Source organism: Apis laboriosa, unplaced genomic scaffold, assembly GCF_014066325.1.
Source record: "Apis laboriosa isolate Shangri-la unplaced genomic scaffold, ASM1406632v1 scaffold29_cov151, whole genome shotgun sequence".
In the NCBI taxonomy this organism is placed as follows: domain Eukaryota; kingdom Metazoa; phylum Arthropoda; class Insecta; order Hymenoptera; family Apidae; genus Apis; species Apis laboriosa.
In genome coordinates, this window is record NW_025222728.1 from 959,728 (window position 1) to 978,331 (window position 18,604).

Here is an 18,604-nt window from a genome sequence, read left to right on the forward strand (position 1 = left end):
TACATAATTTTTACGCGTAATGTTTTTTAGTTATTGATAAATTTTAAAAAAAATTTTAACAAATTATGTTACACGCGACAATGTCGACAATTTGTCATAAGTGTTTTAGATAATGATGATCGTAAGAGGATGACAATTGGAAATAATCAGATTAAAAATTCTCTGCATATCGAATTGCATCATCTTTCAATCGATAATTATCATTGTATCCTATGATATAAATAACTAACAATTAAGTATTAAGTTAATTAATAGTTAAGGGGCATTTATTTTAATACTAATCGTTCAGTATGCACCCTTTATTTTATAAATTTTTAGAAAACAGCCTGAATATACATTTTTTTTTTTTTTTAACTTTTGCAAGATATTAGATTATTTCGAAGATAATACTAGGGCAATAAATATTTATAGAATAACAAATAAGTAACTAGGAGTTAAGTAATATTGAACTTAAAAACAAAATGCGAACATTGGTATGAACGTACATAGGTGCATTAATTTAATTTTTCTCTTCTTTCCTTCTATTCTTCAACGACATACATTTATTATTTAAACAAACTTACATATAAACTAGAGTTTCGATTAGAATCATATCTATCTAAATGTATCTAGATCGTTTATCCAGACACAATCTGTATCCTTCCTTCTTTCACAGTACGTCTTTATAAAAAATATAACTAGGTGTCTCCCGGCTCTCACGTTCGATAGTACGGCCTGTAAGTAGACATCGGAATATTGTTTTTCGATAAATGGTGAACATCACCTTGGTCGTATTCCACGTCATTGTATATTCCGCTTTGATTCTGAAATAGAAGCGTCATTGAGTATCCAAGCGTGGAGAGTGACATATCGGAAAAGCGAATACTCACTGCCAGGGATGATCTAGACTTTGGTCTAGGAACATGAAAACCACTATTCTGGGGGATCAGATCAGCCCTGTCCTTGTCCTGCGGTTCAGAATCCGAGCTGTCCGGATCTGGTTGGTGTCTTTGTCGTGGTCTTGTCGGAGCTTGAAGCCTCGGCAGTGGCACTGGTGGTGGCAGTGTTCCGTGAATATTGATGGGTGGATACCCGAACACAGCGGAACTTGGCCGTGTTGGACCCATAGGTTCCGTCTAAAGTACGTACGAGGTTTTGATACATCTTTTTCATCAGAGATGAAACGTTAAATATAAATAAAAAAATTGTTGCTTACAGCGTATACATTAGCAGTTGCCATGTGATCACCGAAATGTGCCCACATGTAGGGTGGCAAATTGGTCGGTGGTCCTTGTTTCACAGAGGCAAGAGTACCTACAGAACCTACCCTTGCCAAAGTTCCTGGGAGCGTGCCAGGTATACCACCCTGAATGTATCCATATACCGGGGAACCAATCGTTTTTTGTTCACGCGACCATCTTCGACTGTGATGAAAAGAAAAAAAAATTGTTCTTAACCCCCAAATGGAGGATATAAAAATATCTTGATGAAAAGATGTAATACTTACCTCCACATTACCAGACATACTAGCGTCAAAACTATAATAATTAAAGCAGCTACGGACGCTCCTATCGCCACCCCCATAACTTCCCCATCGACTTCGCATTGAGCACCGTAATAATTACCGGTGCACCTTTTTAACAAATATTAACAGAGAGAATATTAAAATTCGAAAAGATCGAATCAGATTCTTTTTATCTCGTCGTATGTTAATAATTCACTTACGTGCATTGCATGTGATCACCCTGATAAGAGCATGATCCTCGATTGTTACAATAAGTCGAGGGGCACGAAATGCAAGTCCTACCAGATTCATTAACATCATCTTTATGAGGATCTTTCAAACCAGGATTACAAGTGCAAGTAAACCCACCCCAATTATTCGTGCATACTGCCGAAGAATGGCAATCGTTCAGTTCGGACGAAGCACACTCGTCCAAATCTATAAAAAAAGAGAAAAGAAAAATTAAATTCTCTCGGCCAATCGTTCGGTAAATTTAATACAAGAATAGAATGTATCGTATTCTTTTATATTGACCTTGCAAGTTCGAAATAGATCCAGGGGGGCTATCCACGTAAAGGGCGCTATTCCCTATATTATTACTTCGTCTGTGAATAACACCGAGCAGATGTCTCTGCAACTCCCCTGCCAAGCTTGGTCTAATTGTTCTTGGCTCATAAATGAGTTTCAAGGTAGCATTCACAAATACACCTCCTTGCCCTTGGCTCACATCCCCTTGATACACTCCATTTATAAAAGAACCCATATACTCGTCTGAAAATGGTGTCATCGACATAGCAGATTCGATCTATATATATACATAAGAAAACAGAAAAAAGTAATCGTTTAATATCCAGATATTATATTGTATCGGCAGATTTAAGATTAAATTCGCTCACAGCTCGATTTGCCTCGTAGGCCAACGTTTGATAGGGTTCGGAATCTCGATCGGTGAATCCTCGATCCCACACGACTTTTTTATCGTAAATTTTATCCACTCTGATCGACACCACGATGCTAATAATTTCTAAAATTGATGGATTCGGTTTCAGTCTGATCGAAATCAAGCGATTAGAGTTTTTCGAGGATATTTACGAACTTTTGCACGGCAGAGAATGCTGCAATCTGGCATATCCTGGCTTACAGTGACACGCAGACACCCCTTGAACGGTGGCACAAGCCTCGTGTTGGCTGATATCGCAAGTGCTCGTGTCGCCCACGATGCACGTGTCGATTCTGACTGGAGGTTGAGTCGGTCTTCTGTGAAACGTTGGCCTTCGAATAGGTCCGCTGGGTCGAGGAGTCGCCGTCGGTGGATCTGGCTGTGCAACCGCGAACCTGTCGGAGAATAAACTCGGTAAGTAATAAATAAATTAAAAATTAGAAATATCACGATATCACGAGTATTACCGACCCTGTACCAACAATGGCTGGTGGTTGCGTTCTAGTTGGTTGAGGCTGCGGTTGCACGTGCGTTGAAGTGCGATCCGAATTCTCGAATAAATTCAAATACGTCCTTTTCCCATCGATACTGACGAATCCTTGGCCCTCCACGGCGGAAGTCAAGATCACGTCCGAATTTCCTCCATTTACCGGCACTCTAACACCTTCTGATCGAAGACGGAAGGACGAAGAAAACGAGATCGTGGTAAAAGTAAAAGTTTTCTTTTTTTAATTGATCAAAGTGCTTCTCGAAAGTGTTTACCTGAACTTCCACCGCCAGGGCCTTGAACAGCAGAGACCGTGACATCAAAAATATCACCGAGAGGTGGATGTCTTGGTGGCGCGTAAGGTCGTTGAGTAGCCAACCCTTGAGTCCCCGTGTAATCCAACGTATCGTCAAGGACGATTCCAGGCCGGGGTCGGTAAGCATAGCGATCGGTGGAGGCTACAAAGGGAATTAATTGTGCATGACAGATTGCCGGTCTCCACAAAGGTGATTAATTAAGCATACTCGTTCGAAGCTGCGTGAGGAATTCATTATAGATTGAATGTAATATTATCTTAGAGAATGAAAAAAATTTCACGTGCACCCGAGCGGATTTCCTACCTGAATTCTTCGAGAAAGCGTTGGTCGCAGGGGTATGAGCTATACTTTTCTCCACGGTCGACGATGTCTTTGTGAAAGACAGGGAAGGTAAATTCTCCGTTGGGGTTGGAATCGACACTATACTCGTGCTTTCCAACTCGGCCGATTTGCTCGGTTGCAGAGCAATCGTGCTCTGCGATGTAATATTGCTCGAGTCATCGTCGTTCGTCGATTGAGGGACGGTCGATTGGACGATAGTCGATTTCGTCGTCGTCGATTCGATTATCTGGATCGACGAACTGGTTTCGATACTCAACGTTGACGTGGAATAAGATTTCGTCGATGTCTTCGATATACTCGCTTTGTTAACCTTTTCGTTGCTCGCGCTCGATCCTTGAGAGTTGCCGATTTTCGAGGTTTTCGTAGGTTTGATCGTAGGGATTTCCAACGGAATTACAGATTTCGGAGAGTCTTCCTGCTTCGTGAAATTCGTCTTGCTCTTGTCACCAGACGATTCCATCACGGATGTCGATGCATTCTCTTTGGAAGGAGCCTGATGCTTATTCTCTTTTTTACCAGGATGTTCGGATTCGGGACTCTTGGTCTCGCTCGTTGGTTTTTCCGTGGTGTTCGAATCGGTTTTAACCTTTTGACTGTTGCTCTCCTCGTACCTTTTGGTCACATTTTCCATATTATCGTGCGTGGTAGCCTCGCTCTGATCATTTTCCTCCTTCTTCGTGGTAGCTTCCTCCGTCGATGCTTCGGGTTTCGGATCGATTTTATGTTTATTCTTGTCGCTCTGCTCCTTGTCCCGATTGAGGACGGAATCCGTTGCCGGTGGCAGTGGTTTGTACGGAGGAATCGGTCGTCTGTTTCCACCTAAGAGTTTAAAATAGCAACGAATAAACCGATATCCGAAAAATTAGAGAGAGATGATATTTAATAAAAAGGCGATACTCACCAGGCCGATTCCAAGTCCACGGACGATTTCCTTGAGGGACAATTTGCTCCGGCAATGGAACCCCGTTCACGAAAGGTCTGATCGGTCTTTCGGGTGGTAGTTGATTGATCAACGGTCTGTCGGGTGCCGGTGGTTTTTCGAAAGGATAGGGATGATCCGGCGGAGGGGGTGGATTCATCCCAGGAGTGTCGAAATCGGGTGGCAAAGGCGGAACGTCGGAGATCCTCGGTGGACCCCTGTTGTTGATCCTAGAAAAATTCGATCAAACGAATTGGTGAACGATGAAAGAACGACGTACACACATTATTGGATAAAAATTCGGAAATCGTCGCACCTAGTGGCTTGAATCGGCCTCAACGGCCTCACCGTATTGGCAGCAACATTCACGTTTCCATTCAACAATTTGACAATACCCGTGATTATGTCCTGTATGTCAGGATTTGCTTGTCGACCTGGGGATGCAGTCTGGAGAATGGGCGGCGGGGCGTGCTCGCTATAGATCCTCGGGATCTCTTGGCGGGCTCGCCTTTGTTGATCTATCGCTTGCAAATACTGTGCCTGTTGGTTCGACACTCCAGCCAGTTGATGGGGCTCCGACAAGAGTTTTGCTTCCTGCGGAGCCCCTTGTCCTTCCCCCGACATGGACTCGCTCGTTGTTGGAGATATACTGTCGAAATCGTTGGAAAACGTTTCTCCATCGTTTACTTTATCTTCTACGAAATAACCTATTCTCTTTCTATTTTGCAGAAAGAAAGTTTGACCGACTTACTGGTAATACTCGCCGGGCTTGACTTCGATGTTGTTTCCATCGATGTGATCCACGTGCTTCGAGGATGTTAACTCGTCGATGGATTCATCCTCGTGCCTGGTGTTTCGTACCTCGAATCTCACCTCCTCTTTGTCGTAATCATTTACGCTTTTCGAGCTCTCCAGTTGAAACGCAGGAGCAGTTCTTTGGAAAGTTGGCGATTTATCTCGATGGAACGCGTTCGATGTTCTTTCCGGACCCGTGTACGCGCTGGCGCTCAGAATCACGTCTTCTTGGGAGGAACGAGAAGACGTTGGATCGTTTTGGATGGCCGAGACGCCTACGGACAATAGGATCCGTGAATAAACTGTTTCTATCGTGGATACGAAGAAGAGGCGGTGATTATTCTATACAAGAAAATAGACAATTATATCGGGATTAAAGGTGAGCCTTTTGTCTGTCGCGTGAGAAAGATTCAACGAAGATGAAATAATTTTTCCAACGGTACTCCTCTCATAAGTTCACTCCGTATTATTCGCTTATTTTTGTTCCACAATCCTCTCTCATTAATCTCTCTCTCTCTCTCTTTCTCTCTCTCTCTCATGTTCGTTTCGATGGCGACGATCGATCCTGAGTAGAATCCTGTGTAATTGTTTCCTTAGACGTTCCTTAGATCGATCGAGCATTTGCTCGGATCGCTTTGCCGGCATGCAAGAAACGTCGCGTTGTCGATAACCATGGAAGGGTCGAGAGGAGTGGCAAAAAATGGAGAAGATCCACAGGCGATCGGGAAGGGAAACGGTACTCGAACGGTTGACATTCTCGAGGCTTGGTATCGAGTGGTTTGACCAACCGTGGACGTGACGCGTATGAAATTACCACTATCTCTTTCCTCTCTCCTCCTCTCCCCTTCCCGTCCCACACCTTCCTTCTTTTATCACGAGGTGGATTCAAAAAAATGCTTCATTGACCATCGGCTCGCAACGTTTTTCGCTAGGAGAGAATGAATTACAATTATTATACATTTAAAATTCAGATCCTTTAATCTTCGTTCGCGATTTTCACAGATCATTCCCTCAGGATCAGGATCTCGTGCGTTGCCCCGTTTTAATACTCGACTTTCGAGTATTTAATACACAGCTTTTACCTCGTTCGTGCTCGTTGGAACGTGTGCGCGATTCACGCGTTTCACGCTTGTATTCGCGAATCGAGCTGCAATTTGAAATTTTGTTCGGTAGACGGGACAGAAACAATAGGAAATTTCTATATGCAACAATTCAACGACGCGAGAAGCAATTTGAGTGAAACTAAGTGAGGCTGTCAGTGTTATCATCGTCGTTCGTACAGATAAGTGACCATCGAGCGTGTATTGAATCGCGTGGAATCAGCTGGAACACTGACCGAGATAATTAATAGTTTCGATCGATAGCGCGCCACGAGAAATCCACTCGAGTAACTCGAAGTGCGATCTTGTCGAAAGCACTAGGCCGCGAACGACACGTTCAGCTTTGTCTCCCGTAGAAAGTGTGCATATTATAGTATCATTTTCCTCTGAACTTTTTCCTTCTTTTCAGACCTTTCACCGTCTTCGACCGACTGTTTCGAGGAATACGCGTCCAGTCCCGAGACAGTTCCTCTCGTTAACGGGATAATAAGAGCAACGATCTAACGGGGTCTCGTTTCATTAAAGGGAATCGCTGATTCGAAGGGTGAAAGAAACTTTTTTTTTTATTTATTTCTTTTTCAATTCCTTGCAATTTTTTTTTTTTTTTAATTCAATCTTAATTAATATTTCTAATAATCTTTGGTTTGATTTCAGGTTTTTAACTGTGGAATTGTGGATTGTGCATCTATCTGCGTGTATATATGTAAAAGATAGGCAGAGAAGAAGAATGGGTAATAAGATAATTTATTCCCCAGAAGAGAGAACAGGGATCGGTTTACAACCTGAATACATCGTTTTTATTTATCGTTCTTTGTTATTTTTATTTTTAATAATAGCTTTTCCATAATTTATCGTTTCATAGATCGTTGAGTATAGTTCTCCGTTAAGATATTAATTATTCATCAGCGAAACAGTATAGTATATATTGTTTAGAAAGCATAATTTTGACTTCGACCTATAATTTTGTTTCGCGATTAAATCATAATGAATTCGGGGAAGATACGTCGATCGATAGTTTCTGCACGACGTATCTGCAACGATCGCCAAATTCCGTTTCTCATTTCCTGCGAATCGCAACAGTTATATCGAATATATACGATGTATCGCTAATTGGTCATTAAGAACGGTACGAAGCGACACGATTTTCAAACGTTGCTTGCTCGTAATCGCAATTAAACATCGTTCTACTCGTCGAGCATCATGCCCCCGATGTTTCCTCTTTGATTCCAACAAAAACAGTAAAAATGTATACAACAACGCATATCCATCCGCGGATAAAATAATATTTTTCATAAAAATTTTCATAATAATTTTCCTCTTTTTAAGCCATTCTTTCATGTTCGTAAAAATGACACGTTATTACAATATCTTATATACAATCGTACTCCAAAACTATTCCAATTTAGCTTCCAAGCATAATTAATAAGCATTACGAATTATAAAGATATTACTATCTTAACTATCGTGGCAAAACTGATAACTGAAATTTCATTGAAATCTCACGTTCGTGATTATAGTTATCCCATTCCGTAGTTTATCGTTCGATGATCCATCAACTTATCTACCGTATCATCAATGATCGCATGACCGTAGGGGCTTTATAACGCATTATATTTTATATCTAGTTGAACTAGTTACAAAGTTACATGTGTGTTAGCGAGACTTTCGTTTCCCATTTGGATCGTGGCATCATATAAATAATAATTACAAACACGGGTTGCACGCTACGAACGAGTAACGGTGTTCACGAACACCATAACCTTGCTAACGTGAGAGCATCGGGATAGGGATCCCGTGAGAATGTAGGTGAATTGCACGGTTGATTCTGTCGCGACGAACGGAATGCGATCCCTCAGTCATGTTGGAAACTCGAGTTTCCCCCGAAAGATCCTTGGAGAGGCTTAAAAGAGCCTACGCCTCCCTGCTGCGCTCGTTGCCGCTCGCCCGAAGTCATTGCCCGAAATAATTAGCGATGCGTTCTCTCGCTAATCACTCTTTTGCAACCATCGTACTTTTACTTCGTTAATTAGTAATTCCACCTTTCCAACGTTTTAACTCTTAACTTTTCATCGCGATCGTGGCAAGAAATAAAATAGAATAAAGAGAAAATTTCGATTGGCACGAGAGGTCGTTTTCTTTTGTGGCGATATTCTACGAGGATTAAATTATCTATTGCATATTCGTTTATATGAGAAATTGCCGATTATATATTAAAGAGATTAATTTCGTAGGGAATTACAAAACACGATCGTGGTACGTAGTCCGTGGTAAACACGGTTTTACGAGGTAACGAGGTAACATAGTTCTGCCTCTTATGCAAAACGTACGTAAAAAATATTACCGGTTCTGGATACCTTCGATTGCATCGCGGGATATGCGTGTAATGATAATATTTGCCAACCGCTGGATTGTGGTAATGGAATCTCATTGGATTCATTAGGATTCACGAGGATTTATAATCTCCCCTTTATACCACGTATTTTCATTCCGTCTATTTGGAATAATATCGTGTATGGGATAGAGGAAGAAAATCGATAAAGATTAAACCTTTAGCGAAATTGCAGTTAGAAATGGCAGTTTCGAGTTGGTGCGTGGAACGTGCGTGTAATTGTAATACGGCCAGAGTCGCGTGTGGTATCGTTTGACCCTGTGACGCAATTCTAACAGTGTCTAACACGAGTTCGAATAAAAAGAAAGAAACGTCGAAGGGGTTTTGGAATCCGTGGAAGCGTAGACGGAGCTATGCGCCGTCTCTCGAGGCGGTAACGGCAGAGTTAACGGTACACCATTCCAGCCCAATATTTATTCTTTTCGCTGGTAAACGTGACATTTGGTACCTTCACTGCCAGATTCGACAGGTGTCCAACGGTCCATTCGATCTTCCACGCATGTGGTATTGACCAAGAGTTAGTTAAGTCATTGTTTCGATATTCCTTCTTCCAATATTCATTCTTCGCGATTCATTGTCATCCTACTTGACACTGCTTTTTCATTTGCATTGGTGATTAATACTCGAGGTTAATTAAACGAGAGAAGGGTTTTTTTTTAATTTTAAAGGCGAAGTAGATTGTAGAACGATCTGATCGATTTTGCAAATTAATACGATCCAAGGATTTTTCTTGATTGCTTTTCTTTGAAGGATATTACCAGGAAATCTTCGTTTCTTTTTTTTTTTTTTTTTCCCCCAAGATGAAATCTCGAATGACAAATCAATTGACTTTCTGTTCCACCATGTGCAACGCGATTTCGTGACACTTTCACAACTAACGTGGTTGGGCGAAAGTCGAGTGACGAAACTCTGTTCCGGATACGTTTTCTTTGTGTCGTTTTACATCCGTGTTAGGACGTTAAACGATGACGTTCAACGATTCATGCAAATTTCTCTCATTGCGAAACGTGAAAAAATAAATATATAAATTTCGATTAAATCGTACGATGAATTATTTCGACTGACGATTCGTGAGCCTCGCTCACGACCATACCTAAAAATGTAATTTGCATAAGCCAATCAATCTAAATCTATCGATTAATTTTCGATTTCTATCATCAATTTTTTCTTTTATTTCGTTATTTATTCATTTTTAATTGCTCAATTTATCACGGACAGCGATCAAAGATTATATTGAAAAACAATAAATAATAAAAACATTGGTTTTATTGATCTTTTAATGCAATCACGTTAGACTGGGACATGGAAATCTCGAAGTAACAGGTACGTGCCAGTAACGTAAATGCACGTCATGTTTGCAGCTTTCTCCTCTGTCGCTTCTGAAACACGGTTGTGACATGTGTATTTCGTTTTATAGACGATGATATACCTCGAGATTTCATTTCATTCTTTCTTTTCTTTTTCTTTTAATTAATCGTGTTTTACCAATGCAACGCGCTCAATGGAAAAACCTGATGATTCCTGGACCGTGCAAAAAGCTAATTATCTCGAACTTTACTTTTAAATATTTATAAGCAGGTTAACACTCGGGTCATCGAACTTTTGATTTTTCTTCTTTCCACGATATTGAACCGGCTGGCTCTACATAGTTGTAACTTTGCATTGCAAGATTATCATGATAAATTGTTCATGCACTTCGTGTATCGATATTAGCTAGAAATGCAACCGGATCTACGCCTACTTACACATCCGCGTTCAAAGAAATAAATTCTTCGTTATCGATTACGAAAAATTGATTTTTTTTTTTTTTTTAATTTTTATTATTTTCTTTGACGAACTTATCTCTTACATATGATTTCGTAATATAGTCGTTATCGAAATGGAGATAGCGTGTGAATTTTTTATTTTTTTTTTTTTATTTTTTTTATTTTTTTTTTTTTTTTTTTTTTTTTTTTTTTTTTTTTTTTTTTTTTTTTTGATCTTGCCATTGGAACGTCATAAGATTTTCGACAGAGGTCAAGATACCGGTTTAAAACTCGACCGCACGTGGCCGCTTGACAAGCCCATGGAACAGGTTCGCGTATTAATTCGTCGAATATTTGCATCGTTTTATGGTTAGCTTCGATTGTGGAGGTTAGAATCTTTACTTACACTCGCGCGCGACTATATGGAAAAAAAATTAGACATCCTGAAAAACTCTATTACGATGGTTAAGTATCGTCGATGCGTTGCACACGAGTTGTGCTCGGAAATTGTGCTCCCTCGTCAATGGAAACCAGGAATTATCTTATTAATTGGAACATCAAATTATTTCATAAGATAGATCCTAAATTGTTTCAGCAGGAAGTTCAATCTTCTGGATAATTACAGTTAGGGATATAAAATTTTAATTAACGCGCGTCGTAAAACCTCTCTCGTTCGTTCTTCTTATTATATGCGGCGTGAGCAGTATCCATCCATACTTACCTAATAATAGAATTTGAATCGACAAGGTCACCAGGACCTTCCACTCCGTGTGCCCTACCATCCTTTGATTCCTTTGGCTTGTCGCTTAGGCTACTCGTCCTGATCAAGGTCAGGCTAATGGTCAAGGACACTTTGAAGGACCTCCTCAAGAATGCTCGTGGCTTGACCACTCTTTATCGTTGCAAAACGTGCCACGGTACCAGCCGATCGCCGCCATTTTGGATTGCAAGCCTATGCCGAGTAAAAACGTCGGGCATCGTGGAAACATTAATGCCCCCGTCTCACCATTCTTTCCTTCCCTCCTCTCTTATCCTTCCCCCCCAATCACTTTTTTCTTGTCTTTTATTCGGTCTCGCACTCTCGCGCACGCCGGTTGACCTACTTGGCCGCGGATAGGTCCGGTGTACTCGTCAGCTTTTCGGCCAATGTGGTATGCCGCCGATCTTCGTCACCTTAATTTCACTATTTTTTTACGTCTGTAAAGTTTCTCCAAGTTTACCCTCCACCTTTCTCGTAATTTTTCGCCTATATCGTCATTTCTATTTCGTCATAGCCTTTGCGATGCGGGCTGATGTCGTACATGTCCTTATTATAAAGCGGAAAAGATTTCACTTGAAATCGAAGATTTAAAAAAACGTTCCACCTTCTCGAAATTACGAATTTTTATTACTATTCGCGAGTTTAAGTATCACGCGATTCTTACTTCGAATATTTTCTTTACGAATAAAATGAAAATTTCCCTTTACATCTAGGCCTGTAACTTTTCTTTGCAATTTTTCTTACATGGTTTTTAACGACGTACACGTGTCACAGAACTGCACTGATTTTTCGTACATTATTCAAATTCAATTGCACAAACTCGTTGGGAGGAATATTATCGATTTTGCACAAAATTCACAGGATTATTCGTAGTAATTTATTCATTGAATTACGATCTAATTACGAATCTAATTTATCATTTATCGAAGATTTGCACGTTGATATCGCGTTACCGTGAAGCAATTGTTTGAATCGGTATCTTGGGAAGAATTGGAGAGCGAATTCGTGAATACAGAACGAAAACCTTCAAGGTTTGATCGAGTTTCGCTCGAAGTTCGCTTCACGGTCGTTCACACGGGACTGGCTTACGATGAGGACGGTCATACACGGTTTCTCCCACTTTAACTATGCCATGCTACATTATGGTGCACTATACTACACTCTTCTAAAGTATACATCACCTCTTCGTGGCTTGTTTCCACCATGCTGGCTTCCACCGTCTACCCGATTCCCTGCTCTTCCCCCCTCTCTTCTTTAAATTTCTCTCGCCATCCTGCTCCTTCTTTCTTCTTTCCAAACACACTCTCCTTCTCGAACACGTTCCTTCTTCTTTCTCTTTCTTCCCCATTTTGACGGCCGATCGTACCTCGACCTACCTTTCGATTCTTTCGGGATTCCGAACTTCCCTCGCGACCTCGTGCATCTTTAAATTCACATTTTTCTCCTTCTCCTTCCTTCGTCTACTTTCCTCTCGCTCGTCTCGCAACTTGTCGAGCAAAACAAATCTCTCTCCGTGCGGTTTTCTTATCATCGAAATTGCATAGAAAGCGTCCATTTTCAATCTGCACGCTGTTTTTTCTTTTCTTTGAATTTATCTCTCTAAAAGAAAAAACGTAGTCTTTCCTACGAGGGAGAAAATCATAGGAAATAGTGCGTCAATTGAACGGCCGATTTTCTTAGATGCGGGTAATTGTGCAAAATGCGTGCGTGTGTGTTCGATTTTCTATCGGTTACGAATAAATAATGACATTTCGTAAACGAAATGTAAATATGTTATTGATATTGAAATTAATCGAAGATAGAATTTATCTTAATATGGTGCTTCGATTTATTTTTTTTTTTTTTTTTTTGGAATAAAATACTGATTTATATCAACAATAATGTTATCGCCAGATAATAATTGTTGTAATTAGAAGGGGTAAATTAAGGCGATTATTATATAAAATTTTAAGGCATTCTATTAGCAATCTTCAAGTGTAGATGCAAAATAGAATAAAAAGAAATATATTTCACGTTTATAGCAACGATCGAGCGATTCTTTTGGAAAATTTGATGTTAATTTTGCAAGACGCGTGATGTTCATAAGAGAGCTTGCTTTGAAAATATCTCGATCATTCCAGATCCAGATATAACGCTCTTTCGTACGACCGCGACCCTTCATTTTCTTCCTCTTCGTCTCTCTTCTTCCTCAGTATGGTAAAACCAGATTGGAATGCGCAAGGCTACCTCCTCGATCAGCCGAGTAACATTGATCTTCGAGACGATGTATGCTCTGAAATTGCATCGTAATTTCACTCGCCATCCTGTTAAAAACTTAATAAATCGAATCTGTACAAAAATAAGCTTGAATTCTTCGATTTGGATACGCTACTATATGTACGATATGTATTGGTGCTTAAGTTTTTTCTCGTTTTCCTTTTTTTCGTTCTAGATAAAAATTTTTTTAAGGTTTCGTTTAAAATTCATTGAGTGCATTCGTCGAGCAAAGCCTGCTTACCAATTGACCTCACGTAATACGGGCGCACCTTTTCCTATCTTCGAACTTTGAGAAGCTTAGTGGGTTTTGTCTTCGTTGTAAGCGTATAGAGAATTAAAATTGCATTTCTGTATAACGGGTAGCCTCTTGGGCAAGTATCCATGAAATTACTCGGTCAGTAACTCGTCCTCATCCGGGATAGAATAATAGAATGAAAATTATTTTTATTCCCATCGGTTCGAAGAACTAGATATAGTTTAAATTTTATTATAGTTATTTTATTTTCCTAATATTCTCCTAAAATTTAATGATACGATCATGATGATCAATCAGTTTTATTTCGTTAGATATATCTATGAAAATTTTTTATTTTTATGCCATTGTTAAATAACAATTTGTAACTCCTAAATTTCTAGTATTCAGAAGTTTTTATTGTTTTTTAAATAAAAAATTGAAGAAATATTAATTAAACTATCTGATATTTTTAATATAATATTTACATATATTTTAAATATATCGCGTAGTTTGCTTTCCAATGTTTTCTTTTTTAAAAAATAATCACGTTACTAAATTGTAGATTTATGGAAATTTTTATGTTTTCTGAAATGCCAATCATGCAAGAAATCAGTTCTATATTTTAAAAGTCTCAGTCATCAAGCAGAGAACAGATCTATCATTCAAGATATTTTTTTGTTCTATATCCGGAAGGCTTAAAGTCTTTTTACCAATTTATATCCCTTTATTTTTCATGTTACCGATTTAGCGTGATGCAAAATTTATTGATAAAAATATTAATTTCATCATAAAATATAATGATAAAGAAAAAAATTTAACATTTAAAAAAATATAAAAATTTATTATATATTAATAAAATATCAAAAAATTTATAAATTGTTATACATATATTAGAATAACATAAAATTTTAATTTAATATAAACTACAACTTGTATTTAAAATTTCGATTGATCACTATTGATCAAATTAGTTAGTGATTACTCTAACTAATCTCGTAAAATGACATTTAAAATTATAAATAAATTATATTTAATTTTGATTTATAAAAATGTATCAATTATTATATTTATTATATTTATTATATTATTAAAAACGTAAATTAAAAATAAAGTAAATTAAAAAAAGATCTAAAAAAAATATTAAATTATTAAGCACTATAAATGCATTTAATATTTAATTTAATCCATCTTCGTGTAAAATAATAATTAAAATATTTTAATATAAATATAAGTTGGAAACTAGTATTTTAAAATAATAAATTTAATTTTAGTTAGTAAAAATATATTTTAATTATTAGATTTATTGTCGTAATGAATTGTTAAATGCATAAATTAATGTAAAAAAATCTAAAAATTATTAAATTATTAAGCATTATATTATATTATAATATATTATATTATATTATTTTATATTATTTATTATTATTATTATATTATATTATGTTATAATATATTATATAATTATATTATAATATATATTATATTATAATATATTATAATATATATTCGAAAAGTTATTTTGAAACACCGGCGAAGAACGTAAATTATTATTTGTCTTCGAGCGCGACCTTTTATAAATACAAAACTCGAATTCGAAAGCGATTATTTCACATCGAACCTCCGTCGTGGATAGATCGTGGATAAATCGGATAGAAATTGTAACATTTTATTTTTATTATTATAATATAAAAATAATTTTTAATTATTTTTTATTAACATTCAATATTGTTGTAATTATAATATATTATTTAATTTTACTTTCTAATTATTTGCTTATTCATTTATATATTTGTTAATTTAAATATTTATTTATTAATTTATATTTTTATTTTTTAAATAATTAATTCCTTTTTTATATTTTTCAGATATTTCAGATTTAATTATTTTTGTATTATATCTTTTTTTAATTTATCATTTATTATTATATATATATTTTATTTTAATGTTAAATTTTTTTCTTATATTTCATTTTTATTAAAATTTTTTTTGTCACGTTTTTTAATATTAATAAAAAATCTTTTTGCATTATCTTTTGTATTATAATAATATTTTTAAATATTTAATTGTTTGATCTTTATATTATATTCTTTAATGTGTTTTAAAATAGATATAGATAAATACAGGTTTTAAGAATTTAAAAAATAAAAATTTATTTATGCGATGGTAAGAAACATTTTGATTTCTTGTACGATTGGTATTTCAGAACACTATATTCCATAAGATGATAAATGGATTCTGTTAAACAAGTAGTTCTCTTAATATTCTATTATTGGTAAAACAGATTCCTTCGATAGATAATTTGATTTACAGTTTTTTTCAGTCGGTATATCGAAACTTTTGAACATGTTTTTAAGTTTTCAAAAGTTTTCAAGTTCATAAAAATTTGAATCGATCGTAGAAACGATGATTTCCATACATTTAAATTTACGAAGATCGTAAATCGTAATTCTTGAAATTTTCTTTAATATTTTAATTCTTCTCCGAAGAGGAAAAGATATTGAGAATTGATGTCAATTGAAAGGAAATTCATTTCCTCGTAAAATATCATCGAGGAAAGACAAACACAAGAAAGGAAACGATCGAACGACGAGATATGAAAATACAAGGTAGCATCGGATATCGGCCCAAGAATTGCTAATATATCCGTTTTATCCGTGTTTTTCTATGCAACGCGGACAGGGTACGGCTACGTTCAATTCTCTATTTTCATTCCAAGCTGAACCGAACAATGGGGGATCTAAATTGGGCAAAAACCAGTCTGCCGTCTAGTTTGGTGAGGCTAGAGGCATTATGGTACAGCCGGTAACTACGTCGTCAGTCGAAGATCCCCGGAATAAGGTCCTCGTCAAGATAGTTAGACCGGTGACCAAATCCTGATTCCGACCTTCCTTTTCCGCAACCCACAAATACCTGTAATATTCGGTGAAAGTGGTAATTAACGACGCGCGCCAACTTTACGTCCCATTCCTCTATCGTTCCGAGGATTGTATCGCGAATGCTTGGTTCATCGTACTTCTGACCGGTTACGACACCGCGTCTCTCGTTTTTCTTATTTAATATTCATTTTTTTTTATCGTGTAATTTTGCAAAATTATTACGTCCTCGACGAAATGGAAAGAATGGATTTGAGCTTATTACGTTATATATATGATCTAATTGGATTGCGATCCAAATGAATATCCATTGATCGTTCTAATCGTAGATACAGACGTTGTATGCAGGTACATCCGTTCCTCGAAACCAATTGTCGGTCGAGTATACCATGACCCGATGGTAATCGCGTTTCAATGCGCCGAACGGTTCGGTCAATTGTTTTATTGCGCAGATTAGCAGGATAGTTATTAAAGGTCAGGATTATTTTTAGCGATTCGAGATAGGATCGATATGCACAATGTTGCAGCGCGGATGATAAGGAATCGAAGTGCATACTTTTCGTGGCATTCCGAAGCTCCCTCGTAGCTGTACAATCGACTTCATTGTGTTCCTCTGTTTGCCTCGAAAATATTGTTCACTGGCTTTTGTAGAAGCTTACCAGGTGTGCGCGATTTCCAGGTGGCTGAAATAGAACTTGGAGATTGAGAGAAAAAACAATTAATCCTTTATACGCTCGACATTTCGATAATTTCGATATTTTTATTCTTTCCTTTCTCCAATCTAAAGGTAGGATATTGCATCGTACGTGTTAAGTACACAGGTCTCTCAGTTTTTCCAGAATTTTTTATGCATATTTCTCAAATAACAGCCCATAAAACAAGACAATAGTTACTTCATAACTATTGGTTAACATCGGATATCGTACATAACGGAACTCGATTCTTACACGTTTTTAATGCCGTCGTACTTTATCTAAACATATTTAGATTTTATTGCCTTTTCTAAGTTTCTTCCTTAAAAATATCGTAAATTTTATTTTTTTTTATCTAATTGCAATAGTCTTTTTATTCAGTAATTTGCACAGCGTTCAAGAAAAAAAAATGACTCTCACTTTACAGTTTTCGAATTAGTCATGCACTTGTTAACAAAACTTTGTTCAGAATTTGATTAAATAACTTGATCATTAGAATAATTGATTCACAGTAGGAGATATAGTCTCCGTGACCACGTAATCATTTCCAGAAAGCCTCTCGTCGGGCTTAGAAATAAATTAGCGCAAATCGTGAGAAATTAGTGAATAATCAGTGACGTGTATGAAAATCATAATCTGTTATACACACGGCACGATCTTAGTCACACGCAGATGCGCGAAATGATTTTCTTTCTTCTCTCCCTCCCTGCGTTACGCTTCCAGTAACGTCTCGTTTAATCTCCACGCCGAATATCTCTCTTAATTAGAAAAACGTTGCGTCCCCCTCCCCGCTCCGAGTACGCTCCAAGTATCGATTTAAAAATACGCCCGTACCGCGATACGTATCCTCGGCTGCGGATGAAAACGCTTGCCAGAGATCAAGGACCAAAAACTTTTCCGGAATGGAACGAAATGGTGGCGGCAAAATATATAGGAAAGCAAAAATAGGGCGCAAAAAAAAAAAAACTCGAACGACACTTGTACCTTGAAAAGGTTTATCCGAAAATCTCGCCCGATCCAACTATCTCCCACTCGAAGAATTCGAAGCACGTGCGTTATTCGTGCGGCATGCAACCGCGTTACGAGCCTTCATTCCGGAAATTCGGGCGCGAAAGAAAGGGGCGCTTAGGAAGTGGATGGCCATGGGCAGTCGTTGGGCAGTCGCCCTACGAAGGGCTCTGGCAATAATGGTCCGTCCCTGGGCTGGAGAGTCTACCGGCCCATTCCATTCGAGAGCCGTCGTCTCTCGCGTACATCGGCCGTCGCAGGAA

The 18,604-nt window shown here is 37.7% G+C and overlaps 2 protein-coding genes across 2 annotated transcripts in view; one reads left to right on the forward strand and one right to left on the reverse strand.

The window, feature by feature from the left end:
* LOC122714362 (cyclin-dependent kinase 4-like) overlaps positions 1 to 18,604 on the forward strand; it is a 31,156-nt gene that overhangs the window by 4,171 nt on the left and 8,381 nt on the right. The gene's annotated exons all lie outside the window — the stretch shown is intronic.
* On the reverse strand, positions 696 to 11,503 carry LOC122714359. Its single transcript, XM_043935631.1, has 15 exons — positions 11,239 to 11,503; positions 5,240 to 5,558; positions 4,805 to 5,137; positions 4,471 to 4,718; positions 3,531 to 4,388; positions 3,186 to 3,368; positions 2,895 to 3,090; positions 2,580 to 2,818; positions 2,380 to 2,507; positions 2,018 to 2,288; positions 1,705 to 1,921; positions 1,487 to 1,612; positions 1,196 to 1,403; positions 870 to 1,115; positions 696 to 803 (listed from the first exon to the last, which is right to left on the reverse strand). Exons 1-15 carry the CDS (start codon positions 11,297 to 11,299, stop codon positions 696 to 698), a joined length of 3,741 nt encoding a protein of 1,246 aa, XP_043791566.1. The 5' UTR covers positions 11,300 to 11,503.